Below are 16,608 nucleotides of genomic sequence, written 5' to 3'. Positions count from 1 at the left end.
TAAATGAGTCACTCCCATCAGTGAACCGACTACATGTCACGAGAGATTATGTAAACAGCAGCCAGCTGACAATACATGAATGATACAGTCTTGATGAATAAAAACAATACATTTAAATAAATACACAATATGTAGTCTGTACAATTTTCCAAATATTTATTTATTTTATTTTAATGTAGTAAAAAAAACAACCTTCCATTCAGACCCAAAAAGAAACATTGTGTCTTGTAAAACTTCATCTATATTTATATATAAAGTAAACTCTGACTCAAAATATCACAATCCTCCAAACAACAGCAGAATTACAACCCAATATTCTATTTTAAATCATTACAAATGACTCCCTTTGTTGGCCAGCACCATCTGCTCACTGATTGGTCCACAGAGTTTCAGTTCATCGTGAAGGAGTAGCTAATGAGTCTTGTGAAAAGCTGCGGCCGATGTTTCACAGTTTATATCGAAGAAGAGACCGTTAATTGTTCCACCAGGACAAAAGACCCAGACCTGGTTCACTAACGGATCCCTGCGAAAGAAAAGAGGAGACCGTTAGCAGACTGTGATGACGTGTTTTAACGGTCATCAATATCGTAAATCCTGCAGTTTTTTAATATTTTCATTTAAAAAAAAATGTATGTACATTTTCAACACTATACTTAGTATTATATTACCATTGCATCAAATTACAAAAAAAAAAAAAAAAAAAAAAGTTAAAGGTGCCGTAGAACGTCTTTTTAAAAGATGTAATATAAGTCTAAGGTGTCCCCTGAATGTGTCTGTGAAGTTTCAGCTCAAAATACCCCATAGATTTTTTTTATTAATTTTTTTAACTGCCTATTTTGGGGCATCATTAAATATGCGCCGATTCAGGCTGCGACCCCTTTAAATTCTCGTGCTCTTCGCCCACGGAGCTCGCGCTTGCCTTTAACAGCATAAACAAAGTTCACACAGCTAATATAACCCTCAAAATGGATCTTTACAAAGTGTTCGTCATGCAGCATGTCTAATCGCGTACGTATGGTATTTATTTGGATGTTTACATTTGATTCTGAATGAGTTTGATGGTGCTCCGTGGCTAAAGCTAACATTACACACTGTTGGAGAGATTTATAAAGAATGAAGTTGTGTTTATGAATTATACAGACGGCAAGTGTTTAAAAAATGAAAATAACGAGTCTTGTCTCTGAATACAGTAAGAAACGATGGTAACTTTAACCACATTTAACAGTGCATTAGCAACATGCTAATGAAACATTTAGAAAGACAATTCACAAATATCACTAAAAATATCATGATATCATGGATCATGTCAGTTATTATTGCTCCATCTGCCATTTTCCGCTGTTGTCATTGCTTGCTTACCTAGTCTGATGATTCAGCTGTGCACATCCAGACGTCCTGCCCTTGTCTAATGCTTGAACATGGGCTGGCATATGCAAATATTGGGGCGTACACCCCGACTGTTACGTAACAGTCGGTGTTATGTTGAGATTCGCCTGTTCGTCGGAGGTCTTTTAAACAAATGAGATTTATATAAGAAGGAGGAAACGATGGTGTTTGAGACTCACTGTATGTCATTTCCATGTACTGAACTCTTGTTATTTAACTATGCCAAGATAAATTCAATTTTTAATTCTAGGGCACCTTTAACGCTGCTGTGAGGGTGTTTCTAATACAGCGTCTGACTGCAGTTATCAATCGCTCTCTATTTTTTAATTTTTTGAAAGTTATGAAAACACTATTGTCTTTTTCTTTTGCTATTTGTGCAAATGGAAACACAAAAAATATATTTAATGAAGTCTCTCATTCACCGCTATAAAAGTTTACCCAACTATGACGACTTCCGCTTCTGAGAAAAATGCGAAAAGGGTCTATTATAAGAAACTTATCAACGCATCCAGGCTAACAAAAATATGTTCTCAGAATGTTTTGCTAATGTTCCAATTAAGTTACGAAAACGTTATTTCCGAGTGTTCTCAGAACATTCAAAATGTTACTCTTTATATGAAAATTAGAGAAAACATTCACGGAATGTTCAATTTCATAATTTTTTAAACATGATAGGAATGTTACTTTTGAATATTCTCAGAACATTCTGAAACAAGTAACATTTAAAAAACGTTAGATTAACATCCAACTAAAATGTTTCAGAATAAAGCTCCATAAGCGATGTACGAGTAGCGTTTTTGTGCTAACATTTTTGATAACGTTATTAAAGACCAGATAACTTTGAACAAACATTCTATTAATGTTAATGGAAGAACGTTTGTTCATAACTTTGAGAGAACCTTGCCTTCCTAAGAAAAATGGTGGATGGAACAGGTTTAAAATTCATTCTAACTATTTTATTCAAAATAATCTCACTATGAGTGTGTAGGGAGCCTCTTTCTGCAGTGCGGCATCCTCCGGGCCTGCAGGTGGCGCTGCGCTGGTTGTGCCGGCTGCACTCGGGGCTTCTTTCTCTGTGCTGGGACCGGTGGGCGACGTGTCGATGAAGACCTCGTCCACAACCCGGAAGCGGATCTCTTCGCCCTGGTCCATGTAGAGGTCATGAGTGCCCTCGTCCGTTTCATACTCCCACACCCACACCTGCTCCGCCTCATCGCTACGGCAACCGTGAAGGAACAGTGCATAGTGGGCAACTCATTTCAGGTAATTTGCTATTTATATAAGATTAAATAAGGTTAAATGTATATAATATATACTAAAATATTAAATTAAGTTCAGAAGTGATAATTCAGGATACAATTTAGCCGGTTGCTGTAGAGACTCTGGCGGGATTATGATGTCATCAAAGAATCCGAGGCTCACTGTGGAATCGACACACATAAACTGATTATTTACCTCATAATGGCCATATAATCATTTTCTAATGATTTTGCAGTTTTCCATTTCAAATTAGGTTCTAAATTCCAATTAAGCCATTATTCCGTAAACTAAGTTCTAAAGCTTCAAAACTTGGAATAAAGGCTTGACTATGAATATGATGTGCATGTAAATGTGCTCATTATTATTTTAGCTTTTTAGCATTTTAAATTGGTTTTATTTCAAATAAGTTTTCATTTTTATATTTTCCATAAATTTTACTTTTATGTAAAGGTTTAGTCATTTTTTTACAATTTTATTAAGTTTTTACTTTTTAAAAATATTTTTATTTAAAAAACATATTTAAATATTTTTGTTTTTAGTTATTTTAGTAGATCAAGTTAAACTAAATGAAACTGATAAATGTTGCTGAAATAAAGTTTTTTTTAATATTTTAATTTATTTTATTTTAAATTAGTATTCATTTTAATTTATTTTATTTTAAATTAGTTATTAATTTAGATATTTTCCAAAAATTTAAGTTGTGGTTAAAGTTTTAGTCATTTTTTCCCCTAAATTTTCATAGTTTTTGCTTTTTAAAAATATTTTTATTTAAAAAAATGAATTTAATTATATTTATTTTTAGTTATTTTAGTATATCATGTTAAACTAAATGAAAAAAATATTTTATTTTAAATTAGTTTTCAATTTTATACTTACTCTTAATTTTAGTTTTAGTTAAAGGTTTAGTATTTTTTTTCCCCAATTTAATTAGTTTTTGCTTTTTAAAAATATTTTAATTTAAAAATGCATTTAAATATTTTTTATTTATTTTAGTAGATCAAATTAAACTAAATGAAACTGAGAATTTTAAAAAATATTTTATTTATTTTTGAATGGTTTTAGTTAAGTATAATAACCATGCCATTGAAGAACAGCACGAGAGCATCATGGGTGTTTTGTGTGGCCTCTCTCACCATGAACACCCTCTGCACTACAGCCTTTGATCTTTCCCACCAGAATGGCATCCAGGAACGGGTGGAAAACCACGTATCGAAAATGAACTGCAGGAGAGAGAGAGAGAGAGAGAAGAGGAGAGGTTTAGCTCGACTGTCTGAACGCAGTGAGTAACAGTGACTCTTGTACCTTTAGTGTGAGACGCTCCGTCTCCAGGAAAGATGTAGGAATCCTCCAGTTTAGTGATGTCATACAGACAGATGCACAAACCCACGTTATACACCACCTGCAAACACATGAGGAGTTAGACGGGTTCATGGAAAACTGGATGTTTATATAAGAGGTCAATGTATTTGAGATAATGATTGTGATTCCTGAGCACACAAAATTGGAATTATTAACAACTATGTAAAAACAATATTGAGTGAGAAAACATTTACCACATAAAGATCTGATCAAGGGCATTTTCATATTGTTCATAATGGCACTGGGCAAGTTTTGCACTTGCTAAAACAACAAGTTATCTAGCAGTAAATTTATAAAAATAAAGAAATGATTGAATGTCATTTGCATGACAGCAGTATGGGTACAATTCTATTATATATAAAAAAGACAGATTTTATATTCTATTATATATAAAAAATATTTATATTCTATTATACTGTATGTATTATTTAAAATTATAAGTGCAAAGCAGAAGTTTCCCTATTTATTTATTTTACTTTACAAATTTACTATTGAGGAAAAGTTTAAAAGTCTGGATCAGTGACAACCTAAAATAGAGAAATTACTGAAATTTAAAGCTTTCAGCACTCTTATAAATGACACAAATGTGCTTAAAAACACTATAAAATATACATGTTTATAAAGCTTTGAACTTTGATATATATTTAAACACACTACACATTTTAGGTAATACTTTTTGTTTACTTTTAGCCATAACTCGTTTATCATTGTGCACTATATTGATGTACAAATGCAAAGAAATAAAATTATTTTGAAAACATTACATTCCAGGTTTGATGTTGATGAAAAGGTAATTAAACCATAAATATTTAACATTTTAAGACAATCTAAATAAACACAAAATGATGAAATATTTCATTAGTTGTTATTATTTATTGTGTAGCCTCCGACTTGTGTAATTCCACAAAACTGGAAGACTTTCTGAACATAAATAAGCAACAGACAGCTTTAGAACGGACCATTTGAGAGAAATGAATGAATGATTTACTTAAAAATGAATTATTTACTGCCACTTTGTGAAAATTAAGTAATCAATAAAAATATCTGTAGACTGATTAAGAACATTTTAAAACGTAATCTTATTACAAGTATTATTTTTTTGGAATCTGATTATGTTAATCAGATACTACCCCGTACTATATATTCATGAAGCATGTGTTTTTAAGGAAGTACCAGTAATGACAGATAAACATGACTTCACCTTGTTGGCGAGTTTCTTGTTGAGCTCTTCGGCGATCGCGTCGTTCAGCTGCCGGTGGAAACTCCACGGAGGAATCCGGACCGTGTCCACCATCTCCACCAGCACGAACATCCTCGACCTGAACTCTAAACCCGGACTGAACGACCCGCGAGGAGCTGCTGGACCCAGACAGCAGTGTGAGGGACACATAAACATCTATCAGTTTATGAAACTGTCACTCTCTGCATGTGATATTCTGCTGTACTTTTACCTCAGTCCTCCTGAAGATTCGGCAGCCCGAGTGTGTGCAGACAGATGTTATCCAGCTGCTCCGGTTTACACATTTACACCTTTAATAATGTATAAACACTCATGATTTTAGCGCACAGCATGATAACAGCTACACATGTGCTGAATCACGACAGCGGCTGACACTTTACGGCACTGACGTCACGCGACCACATTCAGTGAAAAAAGTTTTTTTTATTTTCAAAAAATAGCCTATGTTGATGCATAGGCTATTTGAATTCTTTAAAGGACTTCTTTAAATTGACTGCGATAATACTTAAGAAAATAATATGCTAGCTCATTTCAGAATTTATGTTTTGTAACTTTGTCAGGCTGATTGTTTTATGTTTTAATGGTAGTGATTTTATCTTTAACATTTGTCAGATATTAAAATCATGTGTCATAAACATCTGTCCAGTGAGTTAAAAAAAAAAAAAAAAAAACATACATTTTTAAAAAAGAAAAGAGATTTCCATCCTAATAGTTAAACATTTTTAAGGCATTGAGGCTGATTTTAAGGCGAGACACCAGGTGAATAGGGTTAAAAAAAATAAAAAAAATAATAGATATAGATATCACCATACTTCCCCAACTGATTGATTTACATTAAAAATTGCAAACATTTTTTGTATTACAAGTTTTCTAAAATGTTATGTTTAAATGTGCAAATGAGGCATTATCTAATTAAATATGCGCTAATTTGCATACATTTCTAGAATAAAAATCTGAAGTATTGGATGACGTCAGGTTCAAAATTCTCATTTAATTTTTTGGACATATTAAATTCAAAGGTTTTTACAGAGCGAATTTTGGATTTCTCTTTTTTTATCACTCCATAAATCAGAAAATACTATCAACAGCCAGCCAAAAATAATAATAATAATAATTTTCACCATTTTTTTAGGAATAAAATGTTGTATAAAATCAGGCAAATTATATATCAACAAATCCCTCTGTAAAAAACCTTCAGAATATAGACTGAAATAAACTGGAATAAAACTGTAAAGTTTGGTGTATGTAAGTGGAGATTTCTGACTCAGAGCAGGAGAAAAAACTCATTTTGAGAAAATGGCCTTTAAAAATATTTACTGATTTGAAATCTATAGATAAAAATAGATAAAGTGCTATAAAACATACACTTAAATGTGTATTTTGGATGTTTTCTTTCCACCAGTCTGAAAAAAAAAAACACTTTATGACAAGCCAAAAAGTGCAAAATCTCAAATTTGACAGGTGCCTGAAAAAACAGTGTTTTGCCTGTTGTATCCCCCCTTAAGGGATCATTCACCCACAATTGAAAACTCTGTCATCATACTCGCCCTCGAGTTCCTCCAAACCTGAACACAAAGGAAGACATTTTGAAGACTGTCGGTAACCTAACAGTTGATGGACCCCAAAAATAATATGGAAGTTGTTTTGTAACCGGTGACATTTTTCAAAATATCTTCCTTTGTGTTCAGCAGAACAAAGAAATTTATACAGGTTTAGAACAATTTGAGGGTGAGTAAATGACAGAATTTTCATTTTTGGGTGAACTGTCCCTTTAAATGCCCTTTTGGCTAATTCTTATGTTTACATATCTGATTTTCACTTTCCAGATATGAATCTGCAGTCTTTAAATGATCGTTCCTATGTATTTGTGCAGAAACATTGTGCTCAGTGTTTGTTCTAAAAGGCCCGCGATTCATCAACAATGTAGTATATTTTGCATCAGTAGAGGGCGCTGCTGAAAAAACATGTTTATTATCACAGTTTATTCTGTCAGAAATATATCAGAGACGGTGTAAATGTTTAGACGCTTGGTTCAGTGCAGCACCGGCAATTAAAATGTCAGTTTTACAACAGATACTATATTTTGGTAAACATGTGAACATTTTGACCAAAATAATTCTTTAAAATCTCTGTATTATGAGACATCTGATGAGCGTCTGAATATGTAGTGAACAAACAAGACAAGATAATTTACTTAAACCCTTAATTATTTGTGTGCGAGTCTTTAGGATGACATCAAGTAACGTTATATTTCATTTTCATTTGCATATACCTTTTTAAAATTGAGGTACTGACTTTGCATGCAGCCTATTGCTTTGTTTTGTACTTTGGAAACTCCAATTCCCATCATGCACGTTGTACACGCTGAAGCAAACGTCACCACGCCCCCTATTGAGTGGACGCTGCTCTCGACCAATGGCCAGCCGCGCCTCGCGCTTCCCAGCCAATACCTACATTGTTGCTATGACATCTTTTATTTTTAGCCTTCCGCAGCACAGCCTCACATACGGAAACATTATTTCGCCTGATGAATTAGAGACGAACTGAAATAACCATGAAACAGGAATATCTCTGAGACAAAGTGTTAAATCGACAAAATTATGGATACTACAACTGTTAAAAGGTGATAGGCTATATTAAAAGTAAACATTGTTGTAGCCTGTTTGCTTGTAAAACGAGTATAATAATAATATTATTATTTTTTTAAAGTTTCATGACTTTAGAGAATTTTATAAAACTTATTATTCATCCGAGTGGGTTGAATTATATAGTGCTCATACTAATACACAAAACGTAACGACAATAAAAGCATTGTTAAAATAATGCAAAGAAAAAAAGTCAATTCGCTCATGACAGTAAAAGAACAAGAAAGATAATCGGAAAAACAACAACTTAAGAAATTAATTTATACATCAATTAGGCTATATACACCCATTGCCAATTGAAAACGCTCTTCTTGCTTTCTTATTTGCTGAAAATTAAATGGTTTTGAAATACAATCTTTTAAAAATACAAGAAAAATTGGTTTGATGTTGGTGAACTTGTTGATATAAGAAGACATTATAACAAAGCATAACTTTATACTTTAGTAGAGTCAGATTCATAGTGTCCTGAAATATTGTCATTAAAAGTTATGGTTACATCTTGCAGGATAATATTATTACTGCGCGCAGATCTAATAAGAAAGTAGTTCCAGCTGAAATCACGTCACGGCGAAGGGCGGAGCGCGCGCGTGCGCTGCGATATAAATGCACGAGGCTGTCAAACAGTGAAGTTTCCACTGGCGCGTGAGGGAGAGGGGAGACGTCACGCCATGAATAAACATAAAATTAAATAAAATCACAATAAAAGTGCGTTTCAGTCAAACGCAACATAACGCAGCGGTTCTCTGTGAAGGATTTCTTCAATGCATAGTTATTGATAATTATGTAATCAATGGAAATCATAAACGCACGATAGAAACACAAGCTTTGAATCAGTAAGTACTTGATTTATAATATTTAAATGATCAAGAATAACAGCAGAATGTGTTTGTGCTTGACTTCGTGTTCATAGCTAACATTCATAGCTAATCTTTGTTTTTCTTTTGAATGACTGATGAGTTGTCGTCCATTTTAGGCTGTTGAGAGGAAACTAATCGAAAGGTACAATAATGAAATAACCCACTAATTGATAGGCCTAATTTGAGGCATTTGTGTGCAACTCTTTTGTGTTGGCATTTAATTCAAGATGAATGTGTGTTTGCACAGATGTCCTTGGCTTTAATGGTGTGCTGAGAGGACTAAAACAGGCCAAAGGTTTGCAAAAGCTGATTATTTAGCTGTCTGCTGTGAGTGTGTAACAGATCTGCTGTACATTTATAAGCTCATTTCATGTCTGTCAGAAGTAACTAAGTAACTTAATGGAACATGTTGTTCTGTAATAGTTTTTGTGAATTGGGAAAACAGTGCAACGTGAATTGTGATTCCCAGGATTTGCAGATTGTGAATTAGGTTTCTCTTGGAGTTAGATAATTCAGTTTTCATGTTTCATGTGTTGGAAAACACTCTTCAAGGGAACCCCCAACACACACACACACACAGACACAGCGAGCATCCCATCAGAACAGTGTGTGCTGCTTTAGTCGTGTTTCTTTTATGTAACACTATCATCATTGTGTTTGAATGTGTAGTTCAGTGTTTGAATCCCGTCGTGTGCGTTTCCTAGAGTACCAGTAACAATAGAAGTTAAATTCAAGAGATTAATGAGACTTTGTGTGTGCTGAACCTGATGTGATTGTAGTTTAGGTTGATAATGTGAATCTGCTGGATGTGTTTTGTATCTGATGGCGCTTTGGGGAATGTAAACAATCAACCAGACTTTTGGATAACTATGTTTGGTCAACTATGTTTGGTCAATGAAAACATATTTTCTCTCAGATGCCTATGCAGTTATGTTATGGCATTTGATCAAAACTTTGACATTGAGTGACATTGAATGCACGATATGGGTTTTTAAAACCGATAGGCTACGTGACTCGTTTAGTTTATCATACAATTAATATCAACACATTAATTAAATGACCGCAGAGAATATCGAGCAAAGATATTTTATTTCTAAACGTTACAATTGGTATTATTAATCTATTGATACTCTGTGAATAAGATAATTGCACATGGAAATGGTCAAAACAGTTTTAATCCTTTGTGTTCATATGTCTAAAACGCGTTTTAAATTTGTTAATGGCTGTATGCGAAGAAATGGGAATAACTGTATTTATGATTTATTGGCCTGTCTCTGTATAACGTGTTTCTTTTATGAATCATGCGTTTCGTTACATTTACCGGCAGTGACTGTCCTCATGTGTGTTGAAATTCATCGCGGTTTCGACTTCTTTATAGATAAAACGATTGCAGTGCGTTTAATGTAAGGGATTTAACGGAGCTTATCAGTGTTTTGAAAATGCGGAGGCGTCACATCAACATGTACACGCGTGGTGATGACGTCTAATGCTATGGTGTGGTGCATGCCGGGAGGTGTAGTTTTTTTTAAACGTGCCTTCAACAGCACCATTTTAACGGCACTTTCTAAGGATTCCCCTTAGATTTTTAAGTCTTCAAGTGGAAAATTGATCTTTAGTTAATCATAATATAGTCTATTACAGATAGTGTATGTTACGTCATTAGATGAGTGATTGTTTCTTAAAGGTCTCATTTAAAAAAAAAAAAAAAAAAAGAGACATGCTTTCTCCCTTTTCAGTTTCATGTGCAGGTAAACTATAAGCTATAAATGTTTGGTTAGTTACTTTCTGAAGAGTGTAAACTCTGGCATGCTCTTGTTCTTTTTTACTATTGGCACTTTAAATTCCCTTTTATGGTTAAAAGGGAATTAAAGCTACACTTGAGCTAGTGTGAGTGGGCCGAGTGCATTTGGTGTTGAAATTTTCCTCTCCTAGCACATGTAATCCTAAGTGCTTTAGCCAATGGGACAGATGAGGGATTTCATGAAGATAATCATGGATTGGTACCTTGGCCTCAGCATCTGCTGAAACAAACGCACATTGCACACTGACAGTCAATGAATTGTGTATTTACAATTCTTTAACTGCTCTATCTTTGTCTTTCCTCTTTGCAGATGCTTTGAAGAAACTGGATCTTGGAGAGTGGCTGTCCAGTCTTCATACATCAGTGCTGATTCTGGCAACTTCAGAGTGAAGATTTTTTTTAAAAATCAAATGGTCTCTGACAATCACTTTTAAGCAATTTCTAAGCAACGATCCTAAATCAGAGGCCCTTGCTTTTAAATTTACATTTAAGGCTAAGACTAAAGACTTCCACCCTAATATTTGCAAGAGATGTTAAGAAGGCCGTAGGTCCCTATATCACTGAAATAACTTTGAAGAAATAGTCTAATTCATCATGCATCTGGAGGTGAAGGTTGCGTTGAACTTTATCGTGTCGTATTTGTACAACAAGCTCCCGCGCCGCAGGGCTGATCTGTTTGGCGAGGAGTTGGAGCGTATCCTGGTGTCCCGTTTCAAAGGTCACTGGTACCCCGAGGCTCCTTTACGTGGTTCAGCCTTCCGCTGCCTCCATCTGGGGGCTCCCAGGGACCCCGTGGTGGAGCTGGCAGCCAGGAGAAGTGGTCTGGACACAGAGGAGGTCCGAGCCAACGTTCCCCCCGAGCTCAGCATTTGGATTGACCCTTACGAAGTGTCCTACCAGATTGGGGAAAAGGGTGCAGTGAAAGTCCTCTACATGGAGAATCCGGCAAGTTTAGCTGGTGACGCCGAGAGGTCTGACATCATGCTCAAAGGAGACATAGAGTTTGAGGAAGTCAAGAATCTGGGCTTTAACCCAGAGGCTCAGGTGTTTGTTCCCATTGGTGGCCAGGTGTCGCCAGTCATGCTACCATCGCTCTCCAGTTCGCCGACCCCACTTTCTACCTCATCTTGCCCAGGGCTGTTCAGTTATGCCGCTCCCAGCACTCCCACCAACCCCAGCACTCATTCCTCCAACACCTCCACCCCGTCGCCGCCAAGCGCCAGCCTCATTTACCCTCCGTCCAGCTCCCGTCCCACACCTCAGCCAATCACCTTCACCACAGCCAGCTTCGCCGCCACCAAATTTGGCTCCACAAAGATGAAGAAGTGTGGGAACCCTGGAGTTCCCTCCGGTTCTGGCGTCGTCGTGGCTCCCCAGCAGAGGATGATCACCCGCTCACCCAACACTATCTCCCCACCAGGGCTGGTCAAGCACAAACCCCTTTCCCTCTCCATGCACTCTCTGGCTGGACCCATCCCAAGCCAACTGTCTCCTAATGCCAAAGAGTTTGTGTTTCCCGTTTCCCAGAGGCCGGTCTACTTCGATGCAGAAGTTGCGCCAATGAACCCGTTCCAGGCTCCGCACCCACATGCTTCGTTCGATCCATTCTCCAGCCCCCCACCAGGCCAGGCTGTGGGAATTGTTGGGGGCAACAGTGGCATTTCCTTCATGGATAAACCTCCATTTGTGGAAGGACTTGGATACAACCTGCAGTACTCTGGCCAGGCCTTTCAACCTGTGGTGTTGGCCAACTAAAGTCTCAGAGTTGAAGAGATCCCAATGCTGAAAGACTTTCCTTGGACACTTTTTTTTTTTTTTTTTTTTTTTTTTTTTTTCTTTTCCTTCATGAATCATTGTTACTACCACCATGACAAATCAAGAGTATTATGACTACTAATTGAGTATTACTTGTGATTGCTACTTTACCATCCATTTGTTTGTTTCATGATGTTGTTTTATTATTAGTTGGAGTAACCATCCTCCTGTTGCACAGGTGTTTTTGCATTTGTTGTTTTTCAGTAATGAGTCACTTGATTATGGTGTCCCAAATGTTTGTCTACATAATGTGGTGATTTCTGCTGTGACTAATGTTAATTTTTAAAATTGATTCTGGGAAAAAAAAAGCTAATATTCTTATGGAAGATTCTAGATGCTAAAAAGGGATTTTTGGGATGGTGTTATGTTCAGAAATAAGACTCTCTGGAGATAACAGCCATGTTCAGTCGCACCTCAATGGTCATAATTGAGGATTTATGGTAATTTTATGACATGTTCTCTGAACTGATATGCATCTTGAGCACATGACTAGCACATTCTGTATGTTGGCTCAACTTTAGGATTCTCCTTTTCAGTTTGAATGCATCAAGCCAAATCCTGATGAAACCAGCCAGTGTTTGAACCCTTTTCTAGTGTCGTCAAGAGTCAGATTGAGGATTGATGCACATTCTCAAAGATCTCGTAAATTCAGACACAGAAGAACAGACAGAATGATTTGGAGGATTGTTGTGCAGGTCTGATTGGTTTCGCTCTTGGTTTTCAGTCAGAAGTACAGCAGAGGAGGTTTTGATTAAACCGCTGTATGTCTTTGAAGGGATGGGGCACGAGATAAAAGCTCATTGGTGCAGAGATCCTCAGATTAGCTTTCCAGCATGTTGAATTTAACGCACTCTTATTTTTATATGTTCCAGAAGTCATAAATCGTGGTTCGGAAGAGATCATACCCTGAAAATTGCACTTTGTTTTCTCCGCTCTAGGACTATGAATGTTACCTCATATATTCTGACTGCAGTGGCTGTGTTTTGTTAACCGTTTTATTGTGCTAGGATGGAGACTGGTGTTCTAGAATTTTCTTGAAGGTAGGAGCCTTATGACGGCTTCCTTTTATGACATCACTTCCCCCTCAGCGTTCCGTCCCATCCTGGCGCGTTGCACTTTATGCATCGGGCCTTTGGAAACTCCCGTAATGCCTCACGATAAACTCTATATGCTAGATGCTAAAGGTCCTTTACTTGCCCTTTAATGCCAATTATGTCTGAACTATAGCTTGGTAATGTAGTTTAAAGATTGTATTAAAAAATGGAGGGGTTTGGGTGAGACTGTATACGTCCTGACCCTCTTGTGACGTCCCTCCCTGACATTGAAATGTGAACGTTAGCTTCAAATATTTCAATCGTTCCATTGATTTCATTTGGGGTGGGTGGGGTTTAGATTTCTCTATAAATGCTATGACTGGGTGTATTTTTACATTTGTTTGTAATTTATTTACAATTTTTCTATATTTTTTTTGTTTTTTCAAAAGAGTTCTCTATGGCATTTATAAAGCAAATTAAGAGATATATACGATGATGACATGAATATGTATATATTTCTTATGTTTGAGATCTTTTGTTTAGTTTCTTACGTGCTGAAGTTATTTTTTCAGAAATAACTATATGAATATAAAAATATGCAAGATGAAATGACTAATAAAATGTTTAACAAAGTGCTGAATGTTTATTGTATCTGTCATTCGATCCAATATGGGTAGTTTTGCGTTTGTTGTTTCTCCAGTTTATTGGAGGAAGCTCTTGTAGGGTTTGACTTAATGTTTTAATTTCATGAAGTATTAATTATTCCAAAGCATGACATCCCAAACTTTCAAACCCAAAACATTCAGTTAGTGATTTCTCCTTTGGTCAGTGTAGGTTTATCTTACATTATCAATATTTTTGACCCCTTAAATGTACAAAAATGTATAATTTTGTTAATGTATATACTAATTGGTGAGCATTCCTAATAAATATGCAATTTAAGAATTTTCTGATGGTATCACAATGTAATGCAAAACAAAACAGTTCCCAAAAATGTCAATATGTCTTTCAGGTTTATAAAACAACTCCAGCTCTGGGTTTGTTTTAATTTAATTTGACTTGAGATGGCTTCCTACAGGAAAGAGTATTGATTCATATTGAAAGAGTTTATGAAACCATAAGATCGGACTGGACAAGCTTAATTTTTGACTAGTTTTCTGACAAATATCCAGCTGAACTGTCTTCTCAGCAGGTCATTGTTTTTCGACACTATAAGTGCCAAATGAAAACATTTCAACACGTCAAACTCAAGGAGATGCATGTTATGATAACCTCGGTTTTGTTCTCGCTCCGTATTACAGACCAGCTGTATGAACACCTGTGTTGATGATCAAGCTCAGTGCCATGACCTCTGAACCCCAACCACAGCCAATCAAGACAAAGAACTGTTTACATGGGGTCGTTGTAATGTCGTTTCCTAATAGCATTCTAAACACATTGGATTTAAAAAAATAAATAACTTCTATTGGAAACAGCAAGTTTAAATCTCCATTTGCACATTTTTTTCATGGCTGTTTAAATGTCTTAATGTTTTCCTTGTAGTGACTGACAAACACGTCTACAAGAAGTTTGTGTGTGTGATCTTGGTTTTAATCTGGATCAAACTCAGTTTGTGTGGTTAAAAAAACTTTAAATTTAGTCAAAAATACATTTGTATCATACATTTGTCTATGTAGGTTATTTTCAATTTTGCTCTTGATTAGTTTAACTGTTAAAGTAATAAATTAGAAGTAGACATTAGGCTACCTATTAAGTACAGTAAAGTAAAAACGAGAGATTTTGGCACCATAAAATAATCCCATCAAAATAAGCACAGTCATCAGAGATTAATGAGTCAAAAGTAGTTTCTAACACCTTATTGCATGTATATATGTTTTTGTCGTGGGTCACATGAGGGTAGCTACGGAAGCTCTAATGGTAACAGGACAAATATGATAATATTACATACTGTAATGTTTAGTGTCTCTCAGCAGCTAATGAACTAAACCAACCTGATCTCATTCACTTGCGTTTGATTAGTCATAAAACTATGAGATGCTGAATATGAGATGCTGATTACATTCAGATTGTGTCTCTGAAGCAGATGTTACGTAACATCACACTGAGAATAAATGAATCCGAAGCAATGGAGGAGGGAAAACAAACACAACTCCCAGAGGACAGACGTGCAAATCAAATATAAACAAAAGCGGATGTATAGAGGTAGGGCCGGTTCACACATCGCGCTTTTGCGGTTAAAAACCAAAACGCGGGTCAATGAAACGAAAAAAAAAAAAAAAAACTTATTTTAACTTGAGCTCCGGCGCGTTTTTAGAACGCCGCGTCATGCGCGAGCGCGGCCGTTAAACCCGCGTTTACATTGAATAATAACGAAAAGGCAACGCAGTGGAATCTAAAATCGCGCTGTAGCCTATGTATATATTTCTCCACAGATGATCGCGTAAGGTCATTCATCGTTGCAGCGCGAGCCGTCGCCGCCACCGCAGATGTCTCGCTCACGTGATGCCACCGGCAACAGCCAATCGCAGCGCAGATTCATCATGACCTCAACAAGGTCAAATCATTTATATCTCCCTTTATTAACATACATGATACAGGATACAGTCATAACATACTGCATTACACGAGAGGAAATTGTCTTTTTATAAAAACAACATCACTGTTTAAAAAACAAAACAGTTACATATTTTTAAAAATGTAAGTTAAATGGTTTATTACAGACCAAAACGAGTTTGCTACATTTGAGCTTTATTGAGTCCAACACAGAACTCCACTTCTGGAGTTTATGTAACATATTTAAATGAAAAGTAAAGGCCAATGTCACAATTCAGTTTAAATCACAAAATCGGCCTAGAAAAACAAACAAACAAACAAGCAAACTTCATTCTCGTAGGCCTACATTACATATAGCCTAAACAGTGACAGACAGAAGAAAGTTTTGTGTATTGTTTGGTTTGTAATATGGAATGAAACTGGATTGAAAAGAGCAGCACGCTATACCAATTAAAAACACAATAGAAAATACCAAAATGTGTTACTCTCTCTTTATATAGACGGTTTAAACAGACTCACGCGCGTTGCCATGGTTACGCGCCTAGCCCGAAGTTAACTTCCGGTCTGTGTTTGTTGAAGGGGTCTGGTATTAACTTATTCGCATTTAAAGGGTTAGTTCACCCAAAAATGAAAATTATGTCATTTATTACTCACCCTC

At 36.0% G+C, this 16,608-nt stretch overlaps 2 protein-coding genes across 3 annotated transcripts; one reads left to right on the top strand and one right to left on the bottom strand.

The window, feature by feature from the left end:
* Positions 1-141: 141 nt before the first annotated feature.
* On the bottom strand, positions 142-5,612 carry polr3h (polymerase (RNA) III (DNA directed) polypeptide H). 2 transcript variants are annotated; one of them, XM_048181504.1, is made up of 7 exons: positions 5,457-5,612; positions 5,207-5,364; positions 3,949-4,045; positions 3,780-3,866; positions 2,744-2,807; positions 2,362-2,602; positions 142-523 (listed from the first exon to the last, which is right to left on the bottom strand). In XM_048181504.1, exons 2-7 carry the CDS (start codon positions 5,315-5,317, stop codon positions 473-475), a joined length of 651 nt encoding a protein of 216 aa, XP_048037461.1. In that variant the 5' UTR covers positions 5,318-5,364; positions 5,457-5,612; the 3' UTR covers positions 142-472. The 2 variants fall into 2 exon arrangements, with proteins under 2 accessions (XP_048037461.1, XP_048037465.1); XM_048181508.1 differs by having other exon boundaries at positions 5,207-5,361.
* Positions 5,613-8,506: 2,894 nt separating this feature from the next.
* LOC125262645 (protein Tob2) lies at positions 8,507-14,032 on the top strand. The gene is made up of 2 exons (XM_048181471.1): positions 8,507-8,723; positions 10,859-14,032. The coding sequence occupies exon 2, from the start codon at positions 11,143-11,145 to the stop codon at positions 12,301-12,303; it is 1,161 nt and encodes a 386-aa protein (XP_048037428.1). The 5' UTR covers positions 8,507-8,723; positions 10,859-11,142; the 3' UTR covers positions 12,304-14,032.
* Positions 14,033-16,608: the final 2,576 nt, after the last annotated feature.

The sequence above is a fragment of the Megalobrama amblycephala genome, linkage group LG1, assembly GCF_018812025.1.
Source record: "Megalobrama amblycephala isolate DHTTF-2021 linkage group LG1, ASM1881202v1, whole genome shotgun sequence".
NCBI classification, from domain to species: domain Eukaryota; kingdom Metazoa; phylum Chordata; class Actinopteri; order Cypriniformes; family Xenocyprididae; genus Megalobrama; species Megalobrama amblycephala.
The sequence above is the reverse complement of the archived record's forward strand: the minus strand, read 5'-3'. Positions and strand labels throughout refer to the sequence as shown.